This window comes from Dipteris shenzhenensis, chromosome 15 (assembly GCF_047967505.1).
Source record: "Dipteris shenzhenensis isolate YYH24624 ecotype China chromosome 15, Dip_SZ_1.0, whole genome shotgun sequence".
Classification (NCBI taxonomy): domain Eukaryota; kingdom Viridiplantae; phylum Streptophyta; class Polypodiopsida; order Gleicheniales; family Dipteridaceae; genus Dipteris; species Dipteris shenzhenensis.
This window is the reverse complement of record NC_141610.1, coordinates 28,527,607-28,552,315: the sequence shown is the minus strand read 5'-3', so window position 1 is coordinate 28,552,315 and position 24,709 is coordinate 28,527,607. Positions and strand designations below refer to the sequence as shown.

The following is a 24,709-nucleotide window of genomic DNA, read 5'->3' as shown; positions in this document are numbered from 1 at the left end:
CTTTGGGCTACAGTAGTATCCAGTTTATTGGCAAACAGTAACAAAAATTGTAAACACTTATGCAACCCAATCCCGCATTTATTCTCATACGCGCACAAAAGCAAGCACGTGTTGGTGTGCCTTTGAAGTTGGGTGATTATTGCAGAGCAGGTCCAAAATAGACGACATTGCCTAAAGGATAACCAGGTTGCTTAAGTATGAGGCCTCTGCATGCTGGGTGGTGAACAGAAGGGTTGCAACTTATTAGTACACCCCGATTTTGTGTGAAGCCTCTGCTGATGTGCGTTGGAGAATATCTGAAGTAGTGGAGATGCTGCCATAGCTTAGGTGGAGAGTAGGACTGTCATATTTATTGAATTGACTGAATTTCAGCTTGAGTGAGGGAACACATTCGAGCATGAGGCTTTTGTATGATTGGCAATTTGTCCAAAAGCATCTTCTAAGGCTGAGGAATTTGAGGAGAGACCACCACAGCTCCGGCGGTGAGCAGCTTTCCATACAAGGCGGCTTGCTTTGTGCTTAGACATAGTCTAGAAGTTACTACTGCAATTTCTGTCGCGCTTAACAGGCCTGGTCAGGCTGAGAACGCCTAGCAGCTATCAAAGCTTGAAGGCCCCTTGATGGGGAGTTTCATGTATTGTCCCACATTTTCACTAAAAAGTTGTTTTTGGTCTTGCAAATGTAGGCTATAATTTATCACTATTACATTTGCCAGGTTTCTAAAGATTTGTCATGTGAAATTTATCATACAAAATAGTTCCAAGATGGTCCACCTCTTGTAAGATCTCCATATGACGATTTTCTTCACCTTCCTCCTTTCCAATGCCTCGCTAGCTAGAGCTTACTTCACATTTAAAAAGAGGACAAAACTCTTGCTAGGATTAGTAATTCCTTGCAAAATGAATGTGTTTACCTTCCAAAATGAATGAAACACAGCACAAGTTATTATGCTTGGGCAGAAGTAAGCAAGATGCTCAGCAAACAACATCAACCAAGATGCTCAGCAAACAACACCAACCAATAGGAATTGCTCCATCAATCTGACCATATGCTCCTGTTCATGAGAGTGTGGCTGTGTCAACCAAGGATTAGAATCAACCTAATCAAGCCTCCCTTGCTCAGGGGAGGCAAGAAAAGATATACCAACCCTTGTAGGAGACAACAGTGTAGGCAATCATTCTAACCAGCATCCCTTGCTCAGGGGAGGCAGGAAAGACGCTCCCACCGCTGTGTCATCTTAGCTTTAGAGTATAAGCAATCATCTGATAATGACTCCCTTGCTTAGGGGAGCCACCAAAGATGCAAGCATATAATTTTTTCGTTTTTCAGCCATTATTACATTTCGAGGAGCATAGGTAGACTATGAAACAACTTCCCGTGGCGCGTATTGTTTGATGATCATCAAAGGGCATGAATAAGCTGCTTCCTGACATAACAATGCCCACGATCACTAAATGTTTTCTCTGGCCAGCAAATATTGTGGGTGGAGGCTGGTGCTACATGGTTTAACCAAGGGTGATCCAAAATGCTTCTTGCAGTTATCCGCTCCAGTGGATCTTCCTTCAGCATCTTGAGCAATAAATCTCTGCAAGCAGGTGTTAAAAGACAGTGATTTTGTCCGCCTAGCTCTTCCATCAAGCCGTGGATTCCTCCAAGATGTTGTGACGGCAAGTGCCCAGTGAGAAGCTGGTAAAAGGTGATACCCAGGCTCCATATGTCAACAGCTGTGGAGTAACATCCGTCTAACACCTCAGGTGCCATGTACCAAAGAGTGCCTACCACCTGCTGTAAGCGTTGTACTTGATGAGGGAATGCATAAGTCGATAGGCCAAAGTCTGCAAGCTTAACTGACTTCAAGTCCCTCGGGTCAGCTAAGAGGATATTGTCCGGTTTAACATCCCTGTGAATGACCCCTTCTTGATGGCACAACATTAGCGTCTCTGATAGTACTGTAATGACCAACTTTGCCTCGTACTCAGTCAAGGGTCCCTTGTGCAGCAAGCGATTGGCCAACGATCCTCCCTTGCAAAAATCCATGATGATAAAAATGCAGTCCCGATCCACAATGAGGTCCTTTAGGTGAACTATGTTGCACGAGCAGAAAGACAAACGGCGGTGGATATCTATCTCTCTCCGTAAAGCCTCTTTGATCTCTGTGGGAAAGGACGTGACGTCCTTAAACATCTTGCAAGCTACTTGATTACCGGTCATCTTCTCAAAACAAAGATAGACAGCACCCTGACCGCCCTTGCCAAGAAGGGCTCCGAGTTGGTAATTGCCAATAGTGATGCCTGCTCCGAAATTGTTGGTCGGAGGCATGGTGTGTCGAGATGGCGAGGCAGATGAGCGTGGATGAAAAGGAAGAGGAAGGGCGAATGGGAAGGGAGGTGAAGCTAGGTGGGTGGATGGATTGATGGGGTGAAGAGACGGCTTCTGAGGAGACAGGGAAGAAGAGAGCTCGCCATGTCTTGTTGGGCACTCTTCTCTTCTGAGACAACAGGGAAGAAGAGAGCTCTGTCTTGTCTTGTTCATGCAAAACGAAAAGCACGTGGTGTTATAAAAACGCGACACGCGTTTCTATGTAGACTTGCCACTTGTAAGCTTGTTATAGTGTTCCTATGTTCACGCTTCCCGGCCGATATTGAGATTGCAATTAGCTATGCAACCAAAGCCCTATGCAACTCCCTACTATCAGCCGTCCTTGTTGCCATCGAGTTTAAGTAGACAAAAATTTGGTGTGGCCAATATTGAAAGTGCAATTAGCTGCAGATTGGTGTGTTCAGGAGCACCAATGTGCAGCCCGCCTTGTTTAAAGCCCTGGCCAATCGAATGGCTCTGTCATGCAGATGGCTATCAACAATCCTTGCTGCCATCATTAAGGCATCGCGAGCTTGAATAAAGTCGCAATGACCATAGACTATATAGCTTCATACTTCGACCACGTGAACATAGATCGTCAATTGAGTCAATGTGGACTCAAAGTATAATGGTTGGATTCACTCATAGGAGAGTGTGCACCAGCTCTCTAGTTTTACCAAAAGCTACAGCTTAATTATTTGATGTTTTGCACTCAAGGCACCTTAAGGGAGGTTAATATGCATGATGAATTCGTGTGAAGAATGGCCAAAGCATGCTTCCTTCTTAGTGTTTCTTCTTTTTGGTTATTATGTCAAAGTGTTGCCTATAAAACTTAGGGAAAATCTGTTTGGAGGGGAAAGACTTGTCAATACGTAAGAGTAGTAATCATTGACTAAGTACATAAGAGTAGTAATCATTGATTAAGGAGCATGACAATGCATAGGACTATCTTATTTCAGTTTGGCTAAGTGTAAGAACAAATGTTGTTGAAGTGATGACTCTAGGGACAAATCCTTAAGGGGTGTCTTTCAGTTACATTCATGTATGGGTTTAAACCCATGCATTCTAAGTATTTAAAATGGTGTATTATTAATTTAATGATTTCCCTTCAACAAAGGGTAAATCCATTTTTCTCATGCTATGATAACTCCCTTTTCATTCCCACTAGAAAATGTGCATAGCTCGTTTGGAGGTTCCTCATATGGTTGGGTTTTTTTTTTAATGTTAGATGATCATGTTGTGATTACTCATCTGAGGTGGGTTCTTCCTCTAGTCTCTAGTATTTTTCAAGGATGTAGTAGCAATCGTTTGTTTTTGTGCTATGCTTAATCCATATAGTCTATGGTTTACAAAAGTGGGTAGAGTATAAAGCCCCCTTTTACATTTTGGATCGGGGTCATGGTTCAACTTTGCCTTTCTCATTGGTTTCATGACTTTACTTCATTATAGTCTTCTTGGCCATGATACTACTGAATAGAGGATAGGCCATGGCTCCTCATTTCTAGTTGATAACTACATATTTTAGTTTACATTCGAGAAGATTCAAGTTGGGTGTTAGTCTTGGTAGGGAGTGGGATTTGTTAGTTGGGAGGCTCTCTTAGGTTTGATGAACTGGCTTTGTGCTGTTAAGGATATATTTGGTTTGGTTTGAAAGGATTTTTTTTGTTCTGACGGATGTATTGGCCCCATGTTTTTCTTTTCCCTTAGTAAGGATCTATTTGATTTGAATAATATAAATTTGTACTTGCAAATGCACTGGTGATTGCCTTTGTGTGGCTTTGATTGTTTTAGGTTTTCTTGGTATTTATCTTAGTAGTGTTGTACATCTGCCACCTGGCAAAGCCACTTAGGTTAGACCAATAGAAAGTATTTCCTCCATGTATGTGGGGGTACACCACATCACGTGGGCCTTAAAATTTCTAACTACTACCGATGACATAATGTCATAGCACGGTCATCCCTAAGGACATAAGTTCTAACTATGGCTCTAAGAACCGTTTATTGATCCTAACTAACAATCACACCAAGGGTGAATTAATGAACTAATCCATAGTTCTTCCCTCACCCTTCCTTGATGTGATGAACAATGAACTAATCCATAGTTCATCCTTCACCCTTCCAGTGATGGTATACATACCAAAGCTATGATTATGTATTCATATGATTCTTCAACTGAAAATTCTTCAAGCTTGGACCCATGCTACAGATGAAAGCGCACATCTAAGCCCATTGATGTGATGAACAATGAATTTGGTCTCATAGTGATCCATTGGCAATATACATACCAAATCCTATGACTGTGTGTTGATATCATTCTTCAAGTGAAATTCTTCAAGCTTGGACCTACGCTTCATATGAAAGAGCACATCTAAGCCCATTGAAAGTATACATACCAAAGTTATGATTTTGTTTTCATGTGATTCTTCAATTGAAATTTTTCCAAGCTATACCAACACTTATCACTCTATTCCCATGCAGAAGTATCCATACTCATTATGTATCTCGAGCAGAGTTTTGATAGGGTATTTCGTGTTGTCATTTGTATTGTGGCTGTGCTTTTCTATTTTACTTTGTAGATGGGAACAAGTTTTTCTAGGGGTGTAGGTCATTGGTCAAATATAGGAACTATGATATTCTCCATTGCCTGTAGGATAAGTAGCTAAAATTTACTACTTTTTTTAAGATTGTACTATTTCAAACCTTCCAATGTGTGTTCCTACTACTGCTTCGTGATTTTGGTGGGTTGGTGCAACAATGAGCAAGTTGAACTCTCAGTACCATTTGTTGTTAAGGAGATTTTTCTCCATGTTTATCTATTTTCTTTTAGTTTCTTTGATGGGTCGATTTTGCTTATCTAAGTTCTATGTGTGCTTTGGGGAGTCGAATGATTGTAGGGCTATTGATGTAAGGTTTCAACTCAATCACAAGCTCTTGTTTATTTATTTTTTTGTAGTGTAAGCAATATTAGGCTTGATTGCACATGGTATGTGGTGTATTAATTACTAATTGCGTTTTTCGATTAAGTGGTTGGGTCTCTTTTGGGTTATCTTGTGATAACTTGTGAGTTTCTAAGGGTGTTCAAGATAGCAAAAAATATACAGGAATGTTCATTCACCTCCATTGCTTCTTACATATGTAAACAAATAAAATTTTCTATACATATCACATTGGATGCAATGTAGATTATGCCTATCCATAGAGATCTCAACACTACCTAAATCAAGACCTCTCTAATGATAGCACTATTGGCCATAATTTGAAAATCTGTAAAAAAAAGAAAAGTTGAACGAAAAGTGACCACAAACTTTCATTTCAACAACTTATAACCATAGAGAGACAAAGAAATCACACAACAAGATGAGAAAGTTAACACAAAATGTGAGCACAGAGAACGTTCAAGTGCAAAAATGTGTGTGTGTTAAGAATTAATAATCCCATCAATACATGAGCCATACAATTAATTCAATCATTTGGATAAAAAAGCACTGGTTGGAAAATATAAATATATAAAACTAAATTGAATTACCTTTTGACAATAATGCAATCCAAAACTTTTATGAAAAACGAAATAGGCGAGCTGGCAAAAGAATTTTTCTTTATATTGAGTTTGCTAACTAGAATTAGTACAAAAATGTTGAATCCGTCAGGTAGTTCAGGCTCCAAGGTCAAGGTCCACTTACCTGCCACCATCCAAACCAACCAATTGTTAGAACAAAATCCTTGGGCGCCAACTCAATATGTAATATGTTACTACCCTCTTCCAAAATCCAAGGTATGGGGGGACAAGGTCCATAAACAATGTGCATGGATTTTGTTAAAATTTTTGAAACATGCAAGGGGAAAATATAAAACTTTCATGTCCCCCCTCCCACCAAATATAAGGTATATACCTTGAAAAATATGCAAGATTTTAAGATTTGTACATATTTTTCATAATATGTGAGGCCCAAAGGGGGGGGTCTTTTGGATGAGGGGGGTAAAACAAAAAATACAATAAAATATGAAAATCCATCCCCTTTCAAATGAATGTAACTTTTTCATGTGTTACCCAAATTTCAAGGTGTAAAGACACATTTGAAGCTCTTTTAGTGTAGAATACAACTACGTTAATTTGATTAATTTCTATGCATGGCATATTGTTTAATTCATCTCATACTCAAGATTTTGGAGTTGGCGCCCCAGGAGAACAATGAAGTTGAATTTGGGTAGATAGGTAATGCCTGTATCCCCTGGCTTGTTATCGCTTTACCAAAGAACATCAACATACCTTTCGAAATTCTAAGAGAAAAAAAGGAGCTTTATAGGAATGTAAGAAAATAGTTGAGGTTTACAATCTAAAGAATTTTTAAAAACCCTAAGGGGGGTAATCTGCATCCCTTAGTGGTATTTAAGGGCTAAATAAATTAATTGGATTCAAGCTAGGGAGGTAAACCCCTCCTATGAAAGTTTTAAAAAAGTAAAAATGAAAGTAGAGAGGTAAAAATTTAGAAGTTTTAATTACTAAGAGAATCCACCTGAGGTACCCTTCATTAAAACTGGGAGGTAATCCTCACCCATGGCAATTCACCAACAAAAGTAAAACCCATGTTTAATAAGGGTATTAGAAAGTGAAAGAAAGAATGGTTCTCGCTTTACAATTTAACAAATTTAAAAATGTAATTGAAGGGTATAAGTAGAAATTAATATATTACTAATAAAATAAAATTATAAGGTTATAAAGCTTAAATTCCCAAGATAAGGCTTATAAATCTATATATATATATATATATATATATATATATATATAGAGAGAGAGAGAGAGAGAGAGAGAGAGAGAGTTACAATAAGTTAGTAGGTGACCAAGAAGGAAATAAAGAGAGAAATAAGTAGAAGGAAGAGAAGAAAATGTAATAAAGAAATATGAAACATATAAATAATTAAATAGGTAGAAATTAATAAATTAAAACATAAAAATTAGAAGGCCTAAAAATCAAAGATGAGGGTTATTATGCCTAAATTAATAAAAAGGCCTTATAATTTTTATGTGCAAATCTTGAACAGATACCACGACTGCAGCAGAAAATTCAAGAGTGCTGCAAAAAAGATGAACATTTTGTGAAGAAAGAGACTACCCTACTGGCCCAACTACAAAAATAGGCCGAAAAAGAAGAGTTCCTCACGACCGCCACCCCATAGATGGTACTTCCTCATGGCTAGGCAACATCCACGGTCAAGGTTCGTGAGCCTGTTCTTTCTTAACATGTACCTTCAGGTCAACTTCTCCCAACCTCCTCTGTGACACAACCTCTTTTCACCACCACGGCATCCTTGCATGTCTCACCAGCTTGCACTACACCTTCTCCACTGGCCCCCCCTCCCTTGGTTGTCTACAAGAGACCGGCGTCACTGAACGACCCCGCTGGAGTTACTTTCAAGATTCGTAATGAAGTCACTCCTCCTTCGGACTTCAAGCCTCCGAAGTTCGAAAGCCATGCCCCCATCCTCGCATCCCAGGCATGATTGCTCTGCATGTGGTTGCACACCTGGCACCCAAGGAAGAGCTGCAAGAGACGGCCTAGTTCACTGTTCGTCTCTATTTTTGTTTCTACCACTAGGTTTTCAGCTGAACAGAAGGTTTCGATTATCATTAGAGGTGGCACTGTTAATGATCAGAACTTCTGTCAGAAGTCTGTTGGTCTTTTTTGACAATTGTATATATATTTGACTCCATATTAATATAACCCGCATTTTCAAAAAAATTAATTAATTAATTAATCAAGCAAGAGACGGCCTAGTTCACTATTCGTCTCTGTTTTTTATTCTACCACTAGGTTTTCAGCTGAACAGAAGGTTTTGATTATCATTAGAGGTGGCACTGTTAATGATCAGAACTTCTGTCAGAAGTCTGTTGGTCTTTTTTGAAAATTGTATATATATTTGACTCCATATTAATATAACCCGCATTTTCAAAAAAATTAATTAATTAATTAATCAAGAAAGAAAAAATTTAATTAAAATATAACCCGTACTTGAAGGTGGGTGTAGAGCATGTCATGTCCTTGGTATGCATGTGCTTCAATACAGACTATTCTTCAACTAAGCCTCCCTCGAAATTAAAAAAAGTTTAAGGTTGTGGTGCAAGATCCCCCTCATAGGTGCCTCTTTTTCTTCTTATCCCCTCCATAAGGTGAACCATAATGAGTTGGAATGTACACAAGCTTTACAAACCTATGCAGCACAGCAGCCATAGCATATGATACTTTGCCACAAGTTGCGGAGGGCTGTGGTGGTAAGATGGCCAATGGATTTTCTTCTGATACAAGAGCTATTTTCAATAGCAGATGTTAGGACCTCGATGCCATCTATTGGCTTAGAGGTGTGGTCCTTGCCAGTATGTAGGAGTGGAGGGTTTTCATTTTGGTCTCACACGTGATGGCTACGAATATATATGATTAAAGTGAGTTGATCATAGGAGAGGTAGTATGAATGGGTTTACACTTAAATGATTCTAGGATCTACATTCTGAATTTTTGTGCCACTACTTGTAGATAGCAACGCCTTGCTTTCTAGAGGCGATTGACTAAGAGCCTCTCACATACCAAAGCCTATGACTGTGTGTTGATATCATTCTTCAAGTGAAATTCTTCAAGCTTGGACCTACGCTTCATATGAAAGAGCACATCTAAGCCCATTGAAAGTATACATACTAAAGTTATGATTTTGTTTTCATGTGATTCTTCAATTGAAATTTTTCCAAGCTATACTAACACTAATCACTCTATTCCCATGCAGAAGTATCCATGCTCATTATGTATGCTCGAGCAGAGTTTTGATAAGGTATTTCGTGTTGTCATTTTTATTGTGGCTGTGCTATTCTATTTTACTTTGTAGATGGGAACAAGTTTTTCTAGGGGTGTAGGTCATTGGTCAAATATAGGAACTATGATATTCTCCATTGCATGTAGGATAAGTAGCTAAAATTTACTACTTTGTTTTAGGATTGTACTATTTCAAACCTTCCAATGTGTGTTCCTACTAGTGCTTCATGGTTTTGATGGGTTGGTGCGACAATGAGCAAGCTGAACTCTTAGTACCATTTGTTGTTAAGGAGATTTTTCTCCACTTTGCCTATGTTTATCTATTTTCTTTTAGTTTAAGTTCTATGTGTGCTTTGGGGAGTCGAATGATTGTAGGGCTATTGATGTAATGTTTCAACTCAATCACAAGCTCTTGTTTATTCATTTTTTCTTAGTTTAAGCAATATTAGACTTGACCGCACATGGTATGTGGTGTATTAATTAGTAATTGCATTTTTCCATTGAGTGGTTGGGTCTCTTTTGGTTTAGCTTGTGATAACTTATGAGTTTCTAAGGGCGTTCAAGATAGCAAAAAATATATAGGAATGTTCATTCACCTCCATTGCTTCTTATATAAGTAAATAAATAAATTTCTCTATACATATCACATTGGATGCAATATAGATTACACCTATCCATTGAGGACTACAAGGGGTTATGGGACAAACCTTACACCTAATGCTAACCTAAAGGGTCTGTGTGTATTCCCCTTATCTTCATTTTCAATGTACTTTATTGTGTGTGTCACACACACACACGCGCATGCATACATACATATATAAACAAAGTAGAGTCATCCCTAAAATGAAAATCAACTAATCAACAACATGATAACAATATATAATTAAAAATAAATTTATTAGATTAATTATCTAAACACACCACTGGAACTTGGAGAACCTATAAGGAATTTATATTTTACGAACCAACTAAAGAGTCAAGCCATCGAAGAAGTACAATCCTAAAAAGTAAAGGCTATAAATATTACACAAGAAACCATAGCAACCCATCAAAAAACCAAAGACAAACAACCTTGCTTTCAATGCTAGCTAGATACTAGAGATACTTAACAGAGAACCTAACCAATAAATAGTGCATAAACAACAAACAAGCAAACAAACTCATGCACTATCTACGCACATGACTATCGATTGTAACTGTGGGAGGAGGCCTTCTCTTTGCTAGCATAATCCTAGACCGAGAAAAAAGAATCACTACACAAGTGCTCCATCCTTCTTTCCACATGCAAACAAGGAAAAAATACAAGTACTAATCCCACCCACTCTAAGTACTACCTTGTGAAAAAACAATCCTAACAATAAATAGCCAAAATATCTCTAAATTCCAATGGCAAAAAGGTCGCCATGGAAAGCAACTATAAGGAAAGTATTATAATGAATTAACCAAAGACTATGGTAAACTCCCACTAAGGAAAGTGTTGATAAGGAAAGTGTTGATAAGGAATATGTGCTTAATCCAATTAAGATTAGGAGATTATGCTCTAAAATCTAGAGTGTAAACCGTTAAACTAAGGCTATCTAGATCAGCATCAATAAAAGCTTGGCATTTTCCCTTCTTTGATAGTAATCAAAACATGGCATCATTCTTGACAATAAATTAGTTAAGGCTCATGGCAATAAAGATGTACCATAAAGTCCTTAAGAGACTTGAAGACAAGAACAACATGTGAGTGAAAAGTAAGTACAAGTATTAATGACCCTTTTTGACCACCACCGATCGGTGGAGGGAGGCCAAGTTTTCATAGTCATGGAAGCATCCTTAGACCAGTAGCATAAGGACATTCATAAAATGTATCAGTGAAAGACGCTCGACTAGTTGGTCTAGGATATCAATCCCGAATATCAAAAGAACATCCTTTTCTTGAATATCAAATCTGAAGAGGAAATGCATCTTCTCGTAGACCTTCCATACCATGGACAATGGATGCGTCCAATAACTTGATGCTAGTCCAAGCATCACGGCCTAGCGACCAAGGGAAGGAGCTGGTCTCATAGTCCTCATGTCATAATCAAGCCTGAAGCTTAAACTAGTTGAATCAAGTCGACTCAGGTATATCCATTAGTCATAAGGTTTTTCTTATCTTACAGTGCATATACCTCTATGTGTGTGTGTGCACGCTTATGTGCATGTGTGTGTGCGTGTATGCATGCGTGCATGTGTGTGCGTGTGCATGTGCATGTGCGTATGCCTGTGCCTGTGCATGTGCGTGTGCGTGTGTTTCCTATCAAACAATCTAGCCTACTACACTACTGGACCAGTCTTTAGTGTTAGAGTAAACCAAATGCAAACAAATTCCATTGCCCCTTTCAAATAACCAGTGAGAGTAATCCATTATTATTCAACCCCTTCAGACAAAATATTAAAGTGGGAGTCAAAAAAAAATACTCACCTTCATATACAATGTCAAAAATACAAAAAGAGTCAAAAGTAATCTCCAACAAATAATTCATTCCCATATTACAATAGATGGAGATTTAATCCACCATAAAGTTCTATCAAAAGTTGCCAATGTTGTATCTTATGTCCATCAAATCATGCCAAAGTTTTTACAATGCCAATCCAATCGAGAGGTATGCTGACTCACCTAGCACCCATCACAACCTGGCACTAGTAATTTCCAAGATCCCACAAAGACCAATCACTAAGTTTAATAAATAAGGAACTTGACCTGTAATTCAATAGACCAATAATTTGAAAGCTTAATAGCTAAGGATCTCAAATATGTCTATCCATTAATCTGAGGTATGCATGTCAAATTCATAAGGGAACCATGTAGAACCAAGGTCTGACAAAGGTATGTTCTACTTCCCAAAGTGTAGAGCTTAATATATAACCCATGAAATGAACAATCCAAGCTTAGTGCATAGCTCTTGAGGTCCATAGTTCCTTAATACAAAATCATCAAAGTTAATCAAAACAATGTACTTATGAAAGGATCAAATGTTAGTAATCTCTAGGCAACAAATTAGAGGATCCCATGATTCTTAGCACTTCTTGGCTTTAGAACTAGATTTTTTCTCCTAAAACAATACTACCAGCGTAAAGAAGCATATCGTAAAGTGTAAGCTGTGTTTTGGTAGTTCTTTGCGACCATTCCAGTCCCTCATATATATTCATAGCCCGTCATTTGCTCCAAGCTACCAAAATATTAGGATTGTCTCACCAAAGTAGTAGAGGAAACTAGGTCTACACTCTACCAAAGTTTGCAACAAACAAGACAAGAAGTAAATCTTTGAACAATCATTGCAACATGCTACGTCCAACTTTTAACGGCTCACGTTGAATGGATGAAGAAGAACTGAGGACCGTTTCTACATTCCAAATTACCCTGAGGGTTGTCTTTGTACTCAGGTGAGGAACTACTTATTGCTCAATGGGAAGGCATAAGTGAATAGAAAGTTGTATATTGCATTCTCCACAAAAGGGGCTCGAGTTTCATACCTAGAATGATCCACCCACCCACTGTAGTGTTCAATAAAGCTGTGAGCTTATAATAACGAGACAACATTTGCTAGACAATTCAGCTCTTAGGTAGACTCCTTGTTCCTCAAGAGGTGCACAAGGTTATCCAAACCAAAACCAATCTTCTCTCTTGTGAATAATTCAACGGGTGGGACTATGAGTATCCTCCATCTCCCATCTTCCTTCTTTCTTCTTAACATTCTGCTTGTAAATCCTGCCATTTAGGTAGCGCACCAAGGGACCATTAAGTCATTACTACCTTCATAAATGTTTTGAGTGATACAAATCCTCACTCTAAAGTACACCATTTACAATCCAACGTCTAAAGTAACAAGGGAGGTCCACAGCATAGGATTCCTTGTCCATAATCTCCCGCTACACCCAAAATAATAAGGGACCTTAGAAGAGATATGTGAAAATTATTAATGTGTCACATAACTTGGTATTATTCCCAAAACTCTAATTCATATAATAATAATACAAGTTCATTGAGTACAAGCATGATCACAAAGAGTTTAGTCTATGGGCAAAGTGGAATTCATCTCCCCTCAATATCAATGGAGCCCACCAATTATAGTTACACTCAACTATTACAAAGGTCCCCAAGTGTGTGTGTGTGTGTGTGTGTAAGACTTGACAACACCCCTTTGCATATTGAAAAGACAAAAGAGCAAAGCTAGACAATGGAATAGGACTAATTGCATTAACAGAAAAGTTTGTACAAGTCGATCAATCCTTGTTTATAAAGGAAAGCAGCAGTGGGCCATTTTGTAGAAATGACTTTGTGGAACTGTATAGAAGTTGAGCTTGGATAAGTCCTAGCAAGCATCACTTTTATTGAAGAGGGGAGCCTGCCTACCTGCCACCATCCAACAAGAAAATTGGTGAGAACTAGCTTTAACCTTAGTTGGGTACTTAGGTGTCATAAATACCCCTCCCTTGTGATTGGGGTCACAATAAAAATAAAATCTTAAACAGGAGCTTATCAAGCTTGATGTAGACTAGTAAGTGAAAAAATAATTGGAGTAAACGTCTACTTATGAGAAGAGTGTTGATGAATAAAAGCAAATTAACTTGGAACATTGTTTATGTAATTTATAAAGAAAAAGTATAAAGGAGGATAATGTGAAAGAGGAAAATGAGGATTCAATGAATTTGTTTTGAAACAAAGTATAGAAAATCTTTTAAAAAATAATTACTACTTGATAAATTTAAGTAAATTTTAACTAGAAAATTAATTGCTAGGGTAGAGTATAAAGTAGCAATGGTTTTACTGACAACCTATGAAACAAAGATGTTTTTTTCAATACGATATAAAAATAAAATAAATTATCTATAGAGCATGAAAGAGACTTAAATTAAGATTCTGGCATGGAAGAGGTAATGTTTAATCATAGGATGCTTTAATAACCACCTAGTGAGCATTTAAATAGAGGCACTAGTAATGGAAAAAGGAAAGGGACGAGTGTGAGAATTACCCTAAGTGAGAGCTAAAATTAAAGTACTAGGAATGAAAAAAGAAAAGGAAGAGTGTGGAAAATAACCTAAGTGAGAGCTTGAAATATAGTACTAGAAAAAAGGATGAAATAAAAGGGAAAAAATAATATAAATAGCCTAGTGAGAGCTTAAATTAAGGTTAGAGCACTTTAACGAAAAAGATGAATAAAAGTAAAAATGATAAATGATAAAAAATACAAAGTAAATAATAAGGTATATATGGAAGGTACAAAGAGGGAGGGAAAAAGGATTAATATGGAAAGTACAAAGAGGGGGGGTTAATGTGTAAAGAATAAAATGAAGGAAATAAGTGAAGGGGGCATGAGGGGGGTAAAAAATGAAGCAAAACAAAAACTAAAAAACCTAAGAGTCCATAAAGGTCGAGTCGTTGGAGGCGGTGAAGATGCAACATGGCCCAAAAGTAGAGAGGAAAGGATGACCTTTGGAAGAGAGCTGACAGAAAGGAAATTCGAGCTAATTGTGCGGGACAGTTAAGGATGGAATGCAAGGTGACCATGCGGGTTCGCGGGATATGAGGCATGAGGAAGTGTGGGCATTGGAGATAAAACAGGATAGACTAGGTGGATGGGACGGTTACAAGGACAAGGGAGTAGAGTAGTAAGCCTTAGGTGGTAGTACTACAGCAGAGGGAACAATATATGTGGCACAAGTGGTGGGAATCAAAATAGTGAGGGTAGGCGAAGAAGGAATGGGAGCAGGCACAGTACGGGTGAGCACTTTATAAGGTGAGATCAAGGGTCGGGAACCTTTACATAAAACCATTGTAAGTAGAAGGAGCAACAATCCCAAGGGGATTTAGACAGGCGGGGTCAGGGATCAGGGGGGGGTTTAGGTCACGTGGGATTGGTAGAGTTATGTTTTAGGGAGAGCCATAGTGAATATATGGAGTAATTAAGGAAAAAAGTTCTAAAACTAAGAAAGTAAGAAAGATTAATAAATTGTTTTTACAAATTAGGAGAAAATAAGGCAAATGTTCTTTGTAAGAAGATAAGGGAAACTGAGAAAATTAAGAAAGGAAATAAAAAGAATTAAATAAGGAAATTTTAAAGAAATAAAGAATAAATGGAATAATAAGTGAAGAGGAGGGGAAAAGTAGAAAAGTAAGAAAAGTATAAGAAAAAAAGGAAAGTTTGAAAATAAAGAAAAAGAAGAAAGAAAAATAATAAGGAAACTTTAAGAAAATAAAGAGATTAAGAAGAAATTAATAAATAATATTAAAATAAGAAGAGAGTAAGAACCAATAAGGGTAGTTAGGGAAATTTTAGAAAAAGGTTGGATTGAGAAACAAAGAGAGAGGGGGAAGAAGAGAGAGAGCAAGGGGGTTTGAAAGAGAGGGAGAGAGAGAGAGAGAGAGAGAGAGAGAGAGAGAGAGAGAGAGAGAGAGAGAGAGATAATGGAAATAATAGGGAGAATTAGGAAATAATTAGCGAAATTAGGAAAAAATATAGGAAGCACTAGGGAAAAATAGGGGAGAATAGAAAAAATTAGGAGAAAACTATGAAATTTAAAAAAGGTGCTAGAGTGGGGTAAGCTGAAAGGTTTTAGGGGAGTTTGGGAGAAAGAGAGGGGAGAAAAGAGTAGAGAGAGAGTGAGGGAAAATCTAGAGAGAGGGAGAAAGGGGGAAAGGCAGTAAAAAAGGTTTTTCAAGGGATTATAAAGGGAAGAAAAGTAATAAGTATGCTCAAGAGGAAAAAAGAGGATAGTAAGTGTGTGTGTGTGTGTGTGTGTGTGTGTGTGTGTCCACCATTAACCTCAAATTAAGTAACTTAATTTACTTTATATGATGGTATAATTCATATGGAATCCCCACTAGGTGTCATTTTAGGCTACCTAGTTTGTAGTTAGCCTATTACACACTTGATTTCCTACCTAGTAGATCACATCTTGACATGATGAATGTCTCTGATAGTGAATTTTTCTAGATCACATCTTGACAAGGTGAATTTCTTTAATAGTGAATTTTCTTTTTCTAGATCACATCTTGACATGGTGAATTTCTTTTATAGTGACCTTTTCACAATCCATATCAGCCATTGTATTTGGAATTTGTTGGTGTGGGATGCTTTTATTACTCTACATATTTTCACTGCTTTGCTTTCATCATTGATATGTAAACTATTATTTGAATTTAGTCCCAATTTATTGAGATTATGATATTTTATGAGTAGGGAATAGGTTTGTTTGATTACCTATAGATATATTCTACTATAATGAATGTTAGCTCTCTCATTTCATACTTAATAATGTATGCCCTAAAGCTGACTCACATGACAAATAGTTCTATGTCCTATATTTTAGATATTTGTCCCTGATTATTCTCGACAAAGTTTTTTGTTTCTATTTTGATATCCACGAAATTTCTTGGATATATCCAAAAGGATTGGTGTAGGAGAGACTTGATGATTTATGAATGCTAGTGCATTTGGTACATTTATTTAACTATTTCCCACTTTCTAGCCTCATCAATCTTTTAAAGAAGCTATATTTACGATGGGAAATGCTCACAAAACCTACAAATTAAAAAAGAAACAACTTGGATCTCACTCAACTAAATAATGAAGGATTAAATTAATGTAATAATTCTAATTCTCATAACATCCCTCTTGCTTCAAATTGCAATTGCCCTCAATTGCATGACAAAAGGTAGTCAACAGACTAGGGTACTAGTGAAAATTTACTCAAGCATTCATTTAGAATCCTCTATGGGGTGATTCTTGAATGTAACAAGATAAATGGGATAGGAATTTCCACATCTCATCTAAGTGATTTGTTTATCAATGATATAGTTTGGCTCTAAGAACTTGGCCTCTCCTTGGAGAAAAGGTGCATACTCTACCATAGGTCGAGTTAGTGGGTCTCCATGGAAAGGTCTCATTAGGTGCAAACTAAAAGAATTGTGAATGTGCTTGTGTGGGGGTAATTCTAGCCGATGGGCATTGCCATTAATATGCTCCAAGATCTTAAATGACCATACAATTTATTAGAAATCGTAACTACAGGATGGGTCCCAACACTCTTGAGTCGGCACTTCTCAATACATTGCATGACGAGGTCACCTTCAGTGAATAAAACTCTCTTTTTACCCTTGTTCACTCGTGCAGTGTAGACAGCTTGAGTGAGCGTGATGTTTTTACAGACAATAGTCAAAATGCTAAAGAAATCCTATATGAATTGGTCAGCAACCTCTACTCAATGCTTAAGACAATTCAATGCAGTAGGAATGGTCTTGCCATAGACAATTTGACATGGAGATTTGCCTATAGCAGAGTGCTTAGTGTTATTATGGCAAATAATAAAATGTGTAAATATTTATCCCATGTGCTTGGTTGACCGAATATGTGACAACATAACATGTCACAAATAGTATTTTGTGTGATCTCAATTTGACCATTGGACTCGGGATGAAAAGCAGTGGAGAAGTCTAACTATGTACCAAGATTGTCATAGAGTGTGGTCTCAAAGTTACTACAGAATTTACTATCCCTATCTGACATGATTACGTTCGGAAGGCCATGGTGTACCAAGACGTTCTTGAGGAATAATGAGTAGCCTATACGGTGGTCAAGTCTTCTCGTAAGGAATAAAGTAAGCCTATTTGGTAGATCTATCAATGATAGTCCAAATCATATCGAAGCCTAAGCTAGTCATAGGGAAATCCTAATCTAGTTGTAGGGAAATCCAGTAATGAAGTCTATAGAGATGTGTTCCCATGGATGGTAAGGAATCGGTAAAGGCATAAGAAAACCCTTATATTTGCCCTTGTAGCTCTTGAATTTTTGGCAAATTAGGTATGGTGCAAAATATGCAACATCAACGATAAGCTTAGGTTAGAAAAAATCTTGAATTATAGTTTGATACGTCGTAGCGATACCTCTATGCCCCATGTAGGTGGCTGATGCACCTATTCTAGTACAATTGACAAAAGGTGCAGTGACACACAAATGCTTTTTATAGAATAGGTAATCATCATGAATGGAATATGAGGTGATAGGATACCATCGGCAATGTAACCCTAGTCTAGTTGTAGGGAAATCTAGTAATGAAGTCTATAGAGATGTGTTCCCATGGATGGTAAGGAATCGGTAAAGGCATAAGCAAACCCTTATATTTACCCTTGTAGCTCTTGAATTTTTGGCAAATTAGGCATGGTGCAAAATATGCAACATCAACGATAAGCTTAGGTTAGAAAAAATCTTGAATTATAGTTTGATACGTCGTAGTGATACCTCTATGCCCCATGTAGGTGGCTGATGCACCTACTCTAGTACAATTGACAGAAGGTGCAATGACACACAAATGCTTTTTATAGAATAGGTAATCATCATGAATGGAATATGAGGTGATAGGATACCATTGGCTTGCTTAATTTTATGTTAGATTTCCAAAAAGTTTCGATCAGTGGCATAGGTCTCCTTCCTAGGCTCGAAAGGTTCACCGTCAATAATGACTAAGATATTATGTATGCTAGGTTGTTGGCTCAATGCATCGGCAACTACATTGTCTTTCCTAGTTGGTATTGGTGGATAATCGGTTTGAAGCTTTCAATAAAGGCATCCCATTTAATGTGTTAATGCGAGATCGCCAGCTAAGTAAGGAGATGTCTACGACTTTGGTGATCGGTCTTCATGAGTAACTTGGAACCCATAAGATAGTGGTTCCATATTTTAAGGGCATGAACCACATCGGCTAACTCTTGGTCATATGTGGAATAGTTTAGCTTTGTTGGTTTTAACTTACATGACTCGAATGCAATTGGATGGTTGTCTTGCATGAGTACAACCCCAAAACCCTGTCCACTAGCATTAGTGACCATGACAAAGAAAGGTCTCATGAAGTTTGGCATTGTCACACATGGTGTTTGGATCACTACCTCTTTAAGTCTCACACGAAAGCTAAAGTGCACCGCTCGACCCAAAACAAAATGTGAGTCTTACGTAGGAGTGTGGTCAATGGATGTGCCTTGTGCAAGAAGTTCTTAATGAACCTACAACTCAAATGCCTTCAATTGAAACAATGTGTCCAAAGTATTCAATTTTGGACTAGAAAATCGACTTTTCTCTAGATTGGCATACAGTTGGTTCTCGTGTAAGAGAGAGAAAACAAGATCCATGTCTTTCTCGTGTTCCTCTCAACTCTTGCTATAAACCATGATGTCATCAAAGAAAAACTACCACGACGTCTTGATAGGGTAGAAAGATATGGTTCATCATCCAACTAAATGTAGCAGGTGCATTAGTCAATCCAAACGAGGAATTTCTAGTGGCTAGTTTAGTCCTAAAAGCAGTCTTGAAAATATCAGGTTCGGACACTCTCACATAACGATCCGCTGACTTAGATCAACCTTGCTAAATATTCTAGCTCCTTTCAACTTGTCGATAACTCTCAAGATTGGGGTATTGATTCTTCACTATGATTTTATTCAAGGCACAATAATGGAAAGTCCCATTTTTCTTCTTGACAAAAAGAACTGTGCCCTAAATGGTGAACTTCTAGGTCAAATCAAGCCTCAGGTCAAAAGAACTTCTATTTGGGATTGAATTTCTTGTTGCTCAGTACAATCGTGTCTTTATGATGCTTTGCACAATGTTGCACTACCTAGGATAAGGTCAATCTTGTCATCCTCAGGTCTAGATTGAGGAAGGCCATGCGATAAGTCTTCCATAAAGGAGTCAATGTAGGTAGTAAAAAGGGATCCAAAGGCTCTTGCTTATGTTTCTCGTTATTGGGACTACTAGCCTCGATCTTGTTAACCATAACAAGATATGTCTTCTCACGTTTGCACAAAGCTCTTTTAGCTTGGGTATTGACGAAAAAGGCCACGAGGGAAGCATTCCAAAGTCATGGTCTCAGTCGAAAAAGGCCACGAGGGAAGGTTCTTGTCACATTCCAAAGTCATGGTCTCAGTTATCATGGTCTCAGTGTCCTGAGTCACAGTAATGGCATGCCCAAGATAGTTAGGTTGGCATTGTGATTGACACGCTAGGGCATACTTAGAATGAGATCTTGCTTGCATAAAGGAGCAACTAGGAAATCTCACCTCTTGACTAATGGCCCTAAAGTCACCTCAAGATCCCTAACAGTTTGCAAACAATTATAATACAATCCTTGAAAAGCTGATTTGACTTTATATTATGTTTTGATGGATGAAAGCCCTAGTTTTTTTTCAACAAAACGATGCAAAATGAAGTCATGGGTGCGTCCATCATCAAACAAGACATTATGTTCTTTTTTGTGCAATAGCGCAGTCATGTGTAACAAAGAGGTATGGAAAAGAGATGCACCTTTACCTGAAGAGTTGTTGTCAGTGTCTTTGGTCTCATTGCCCTCATCTCCACCCTCTTACTTGAACGATTTATCCTCAAATTCTTTAGTGATGTCATCAATATAGTTAATGTATGTGGGGTTGTTGCATTGTCCATTGCCATTGGTACGACCATTGGTTTCCTCTGTTGCTATTGGTGGAATGATCCTTTTCTTTATTACCTGTCTTGTGTGAAGCAAGTGCATTTTTTGAGCATTCATAAGAGTAGCGCCCTTTCTCTTTGACATTGTAACATGTGACAAGTACATTATCTCTTCAATTTACAAGTCACTCAACATGTTTCCAATTAGACTTACCATCATAACTACCAACCTTATCACTTATGCCCTCCTTCTTGAAGAATGGAGTATGTTTCCTTGCTCAGGGGGTGTGAGTAACAAAGCTTCTTCCTTGTTTCCTTTTTGACTCTAATGCTAAATCCATAGCATCAGAAGTTGTAGATGATTGAAGCATGCACACATCAGCATGAATAATAGGGCATAAACCTTCAATGAAGGTACATCATTGCTCCTTCCATGGCACTTTTTGAACGGTTTGCAATTGAAGCAGTGCAGAAAGATATTTCTTAGTGTATACATTCACATTTTCATCATCCATCTGCATCATTCTTTGCCAATTCTCTTCAAATTGTGTAGGTAGGAAGCGCTTCTTAATTTTGTCTTTGAATACTTCCTATTTCTTTGGAATATGCATTCTTTTTGCAAGCATACTCCACCATAGTTGCACACTACTTGTCATGTGACTCACACTAGATAATCACCTTACTATATGCATCTCTGTTTCTAACCAAAGAGGTCAATTTGCACTGAGTGGACTGACCAAAAAGATAGAGATGCTCAAAGATATGATAAAAGGCCATAGGGAATTTAACAAATTGGCTCACAAAGAACATGCAAATTCCACTTCAAAGATAAGGCAAGTGAAAGGAATACTATAGGCTTTTCTTGTTCACATATATGCTATAGTTTCCACCTCTTCTACTTTGAGTAATGTTATGAGAATTGGAAATTATCCCATTAATTTAATCCTTCAATATTTAGTTGAGGATCTAGCCCGAAGAAAAAAGAAATGACTTGAAGAGAAAAGAAAAGGAAGAAGAAGGGGTGCCCAAATAGAATACCAAAATTAAAAAAGAGGAGCTCAAGAAGCTTCTAAAGGAGATGGGCATTTGTGAAAACCTAGAGAAGGGAGAGAATTGGTGCCAAAAATGCAAAGCATAGGGTTATATGGTGAATGAGTGTCAGCCAAGTAGATCATGTGACAATTGCAACTATCCAAGTAGAAAATATTTTGAGAGTAGAAAAGAATGTTTTACTCACTAGGAATGAGTACACTTTTAGGCTTCAACTCTAAACTCATGATGTAAGCTTGGAGTAGGATGGCAATCCACAATGTACCATACCAAAGCACAACAGGTTAAAGTTTGCACAACTAAAAGGACAAACTAGACAAATTCTACAAGACCACGAATTTCACTCCTACTTGTGTGACATTCATACCAATAGAAATACCACCAATTACTTCCAAAAGATTGCCAATAGAAATAATTTTAATAGACTTGTGACATTAATACCAATAGGAATACCAAAACTTACTTCCAAAAGAGATTTGACATCTAAATTCACACCTATTGCTTTTCCCAAATTAACATTGGAAAAAACATACTACAGAACAAATGGCACATGAATGCTTATGAAATGAATATTAACAAGAACCAATTGGATAAAGGAAGTATAATGAAATTAATTCAAAGGGGGTGAAACTTAGTTTTAATTTTAGAAGAAGGTCGACAAGTCTTACTTCGAAACAAATTGCATATAAATTTTAACAATTAGAATATAAAGTTTAACAAGAACCATGCAAAACCCAATACCCAATCTCAAGTCTCACCATGCAAAATTAAGTCTTGATTTTTTCAATAGATCCCTTGATGGTGGGGGTCCAAAATATAACCACATCAGCTGTACCACAATAGGAGGCAAGAGTGTTCCTGATGCTTATGTGATCATGGCCCACCTCACTCGACCTTCCTTGCACTATGAGACTGGAGCCTGGAGCTACCGGCACTTCAGCAACAAATACTGCAACATATAAAATCTTAGCCAAGGTGTTGAGACATCGGTCGAGACCCCACCTCTCGGGTATTATTCATACAGACCAGGTTTTTTTAGGAATGCAGTATCTAGACAACATCTTCAGTTTTTTGGACGCAATGGATTGGGCTAGGGAGGAGTCACATCCTCTTTCCATCCTTGTCCTAGATTTTGAGAAGGCTCATGACAGTGTGGAATGGTCCTTCCTAGAGGGTACTATGCATAGATTGTGCCTCTATGATAGGTGGATCAGGGGGTCTCAACTCTTTATGCAGGAACCTCCATTGAGGTGCTTATTGGGGAGGCCACACAAGGGAGGCATTTTCTCTATTCTGTTTGGTTTGACGAGGCTATCCCCTTTCCCTCTTCCTCTTTCTTTTCATCGCTAAGGTGCTAGGTTATGTCTAGTGCTCTTAAGCAACAAAATTGGTAGGTATGAGGCTTTCGATCATATAGGAGGAGTAACTGGATTCAAAGTTCATAGACGATATGACCTTATATGTGGAGGGCCCAACCATGAGCCTTAAGACATTCAAGGGTGCCTTGGCTATTTATTGTGATGCCTCAGGCACTTCGATCAAGTGGACCAAATCTATTGGCTTCTTCAAAGGGAGACTATCTTTATCACTCGCAAGTGATAAAGAAGTGGCAAGGACACTCATGGTTACCTAGGTGATGAGGGTGTTATAGGAGGACTTTTGGTGACATGAGGGTGACAAAGCAACTTCTTATCTGTGGTGACAAGGGGGTGACAAGGACCCTTGTCATCATCCAAGTGACAAGGCAGTGACAACATGGTCTTTGGTCACATAAATGGTGGGGGGGTGACAGGAACTTTTGGTCATCCTAGATTTGACAAAGGGGTCACAAGGACCCTTTGTGGTCACCCAAGCAACAAGGGGTGAACAAAAATTTTGGTTGTAATTTTATCAAGAGTGGCAAATATGCTTTTGGTCACCCAACTGATAGAAGAGTGACAAGGACCTCATGGTCACCCAAGTGACAAGGTGGTGAAAAGATGACTTAGTCATAAAAGTGACAAGGGAGTAATAAGAGGCCTCTTTGTCACCCAATCGATAAGGGGGTGGCAAGAGGACTTTTGGCCACACATTTGATCAGGGCTTGATAAACACTTTTTGGTAACCCATGCAACAAGTGACAAGAAGACTTTTGGTTACACAAGTGGGGTGACAAGAGGTATTTTGGTCACACAAGTAACATGGAAGTGACAAAGACACCATTGGTCACACAAGTGATACGAGAATAACAAAGCCACTTTTGATCACATAGGTGACAAGGGTGGCAAGAACACGGTTGATGACAAATTCTAAAGGCTCTTGGTCAAGTGGGTGATAGGGTGACAAAGAGGATTGTTATCACCCTTTCAGACAAGGGATGATGAGGCATTGTGGTCACCCTACATGAAAAGGCATGACCAAGAGGCTTGTTGTCACTCTAAGTGACGAGAGGGTGAAAAGAAATGTTGTTGTCACCCTAGGTGAAAGGGGGTGACAAGGAGGTCTTTAGTAACCCTAGGTTTAGCAAGTGACAAAGAGATTTGAAGCTCAATGGGTGATAAGCTTGGTGTCATGTTAGTATCAGAATGTCAGGGAGGTTAGGTGTATATAGGCTAAATCTAGCAAGTTTCCATGCCACCCTCCCTTTCTTCTCCTTTCAAAATTTCCCATCTCTCTCTATGCATCTATCACCCTTCAAAACCAATGCACACTTCCCCTTCCTATATTGTATCTCCACTCCAACCCCCTTCACGACTTGCAATCTACTCTCAACACCTCCGCTTGTTGCCACAGAAACCGTCCCACATCCTTCTCCCTCCTTTCCTCTTACTACCAATGAACTACTCTCCAACATAATCTCTTTCCTACATGCATACAACCACCCCCTCTCTCTGATGTCCAAATCACTGAGGCTATTTATCAATGCTTGAGCATCCTCGGCATTGAAATGTAATTTCCAATGGTATTGCTCAAAGCTTTCCATACCATTGCTTTGCAATAGGGCCTCCTTGTCCTATCAATTAGAATGGGAGGTTGGATTCCTATCTAGATTCGAAGTTGGCAACATACAACCACTACCCC

The 24,709-nt window shown here is 38.2% G+C and overlaps 1 protein-coding gene across 1 annotated transcript; it reads right to left on the bottom strand.

The window, feature by feature from the left end:
• Window positions 1-956: 956 nt before the first annotated feature.
• On the bottom strand, window positions 957-2,523 carry LOC147893635 (calcium-dependent protein kinase 20-like). The gene has a single exon (XM_087386512.1). The coding sequence runs from the start codon at window positions 2,317-2,319 to the stop codon at window positions 1,402-1,404; it is 918 nt and encodes a 305-aa protein (XP_087242638.1). The 5' UTR covers window positions 2,320-2,523; the 3' UTR covers window positions 957-1,401.
• Window positions 2,524-24,709: the final 22,186 nt, after the last annotated feature.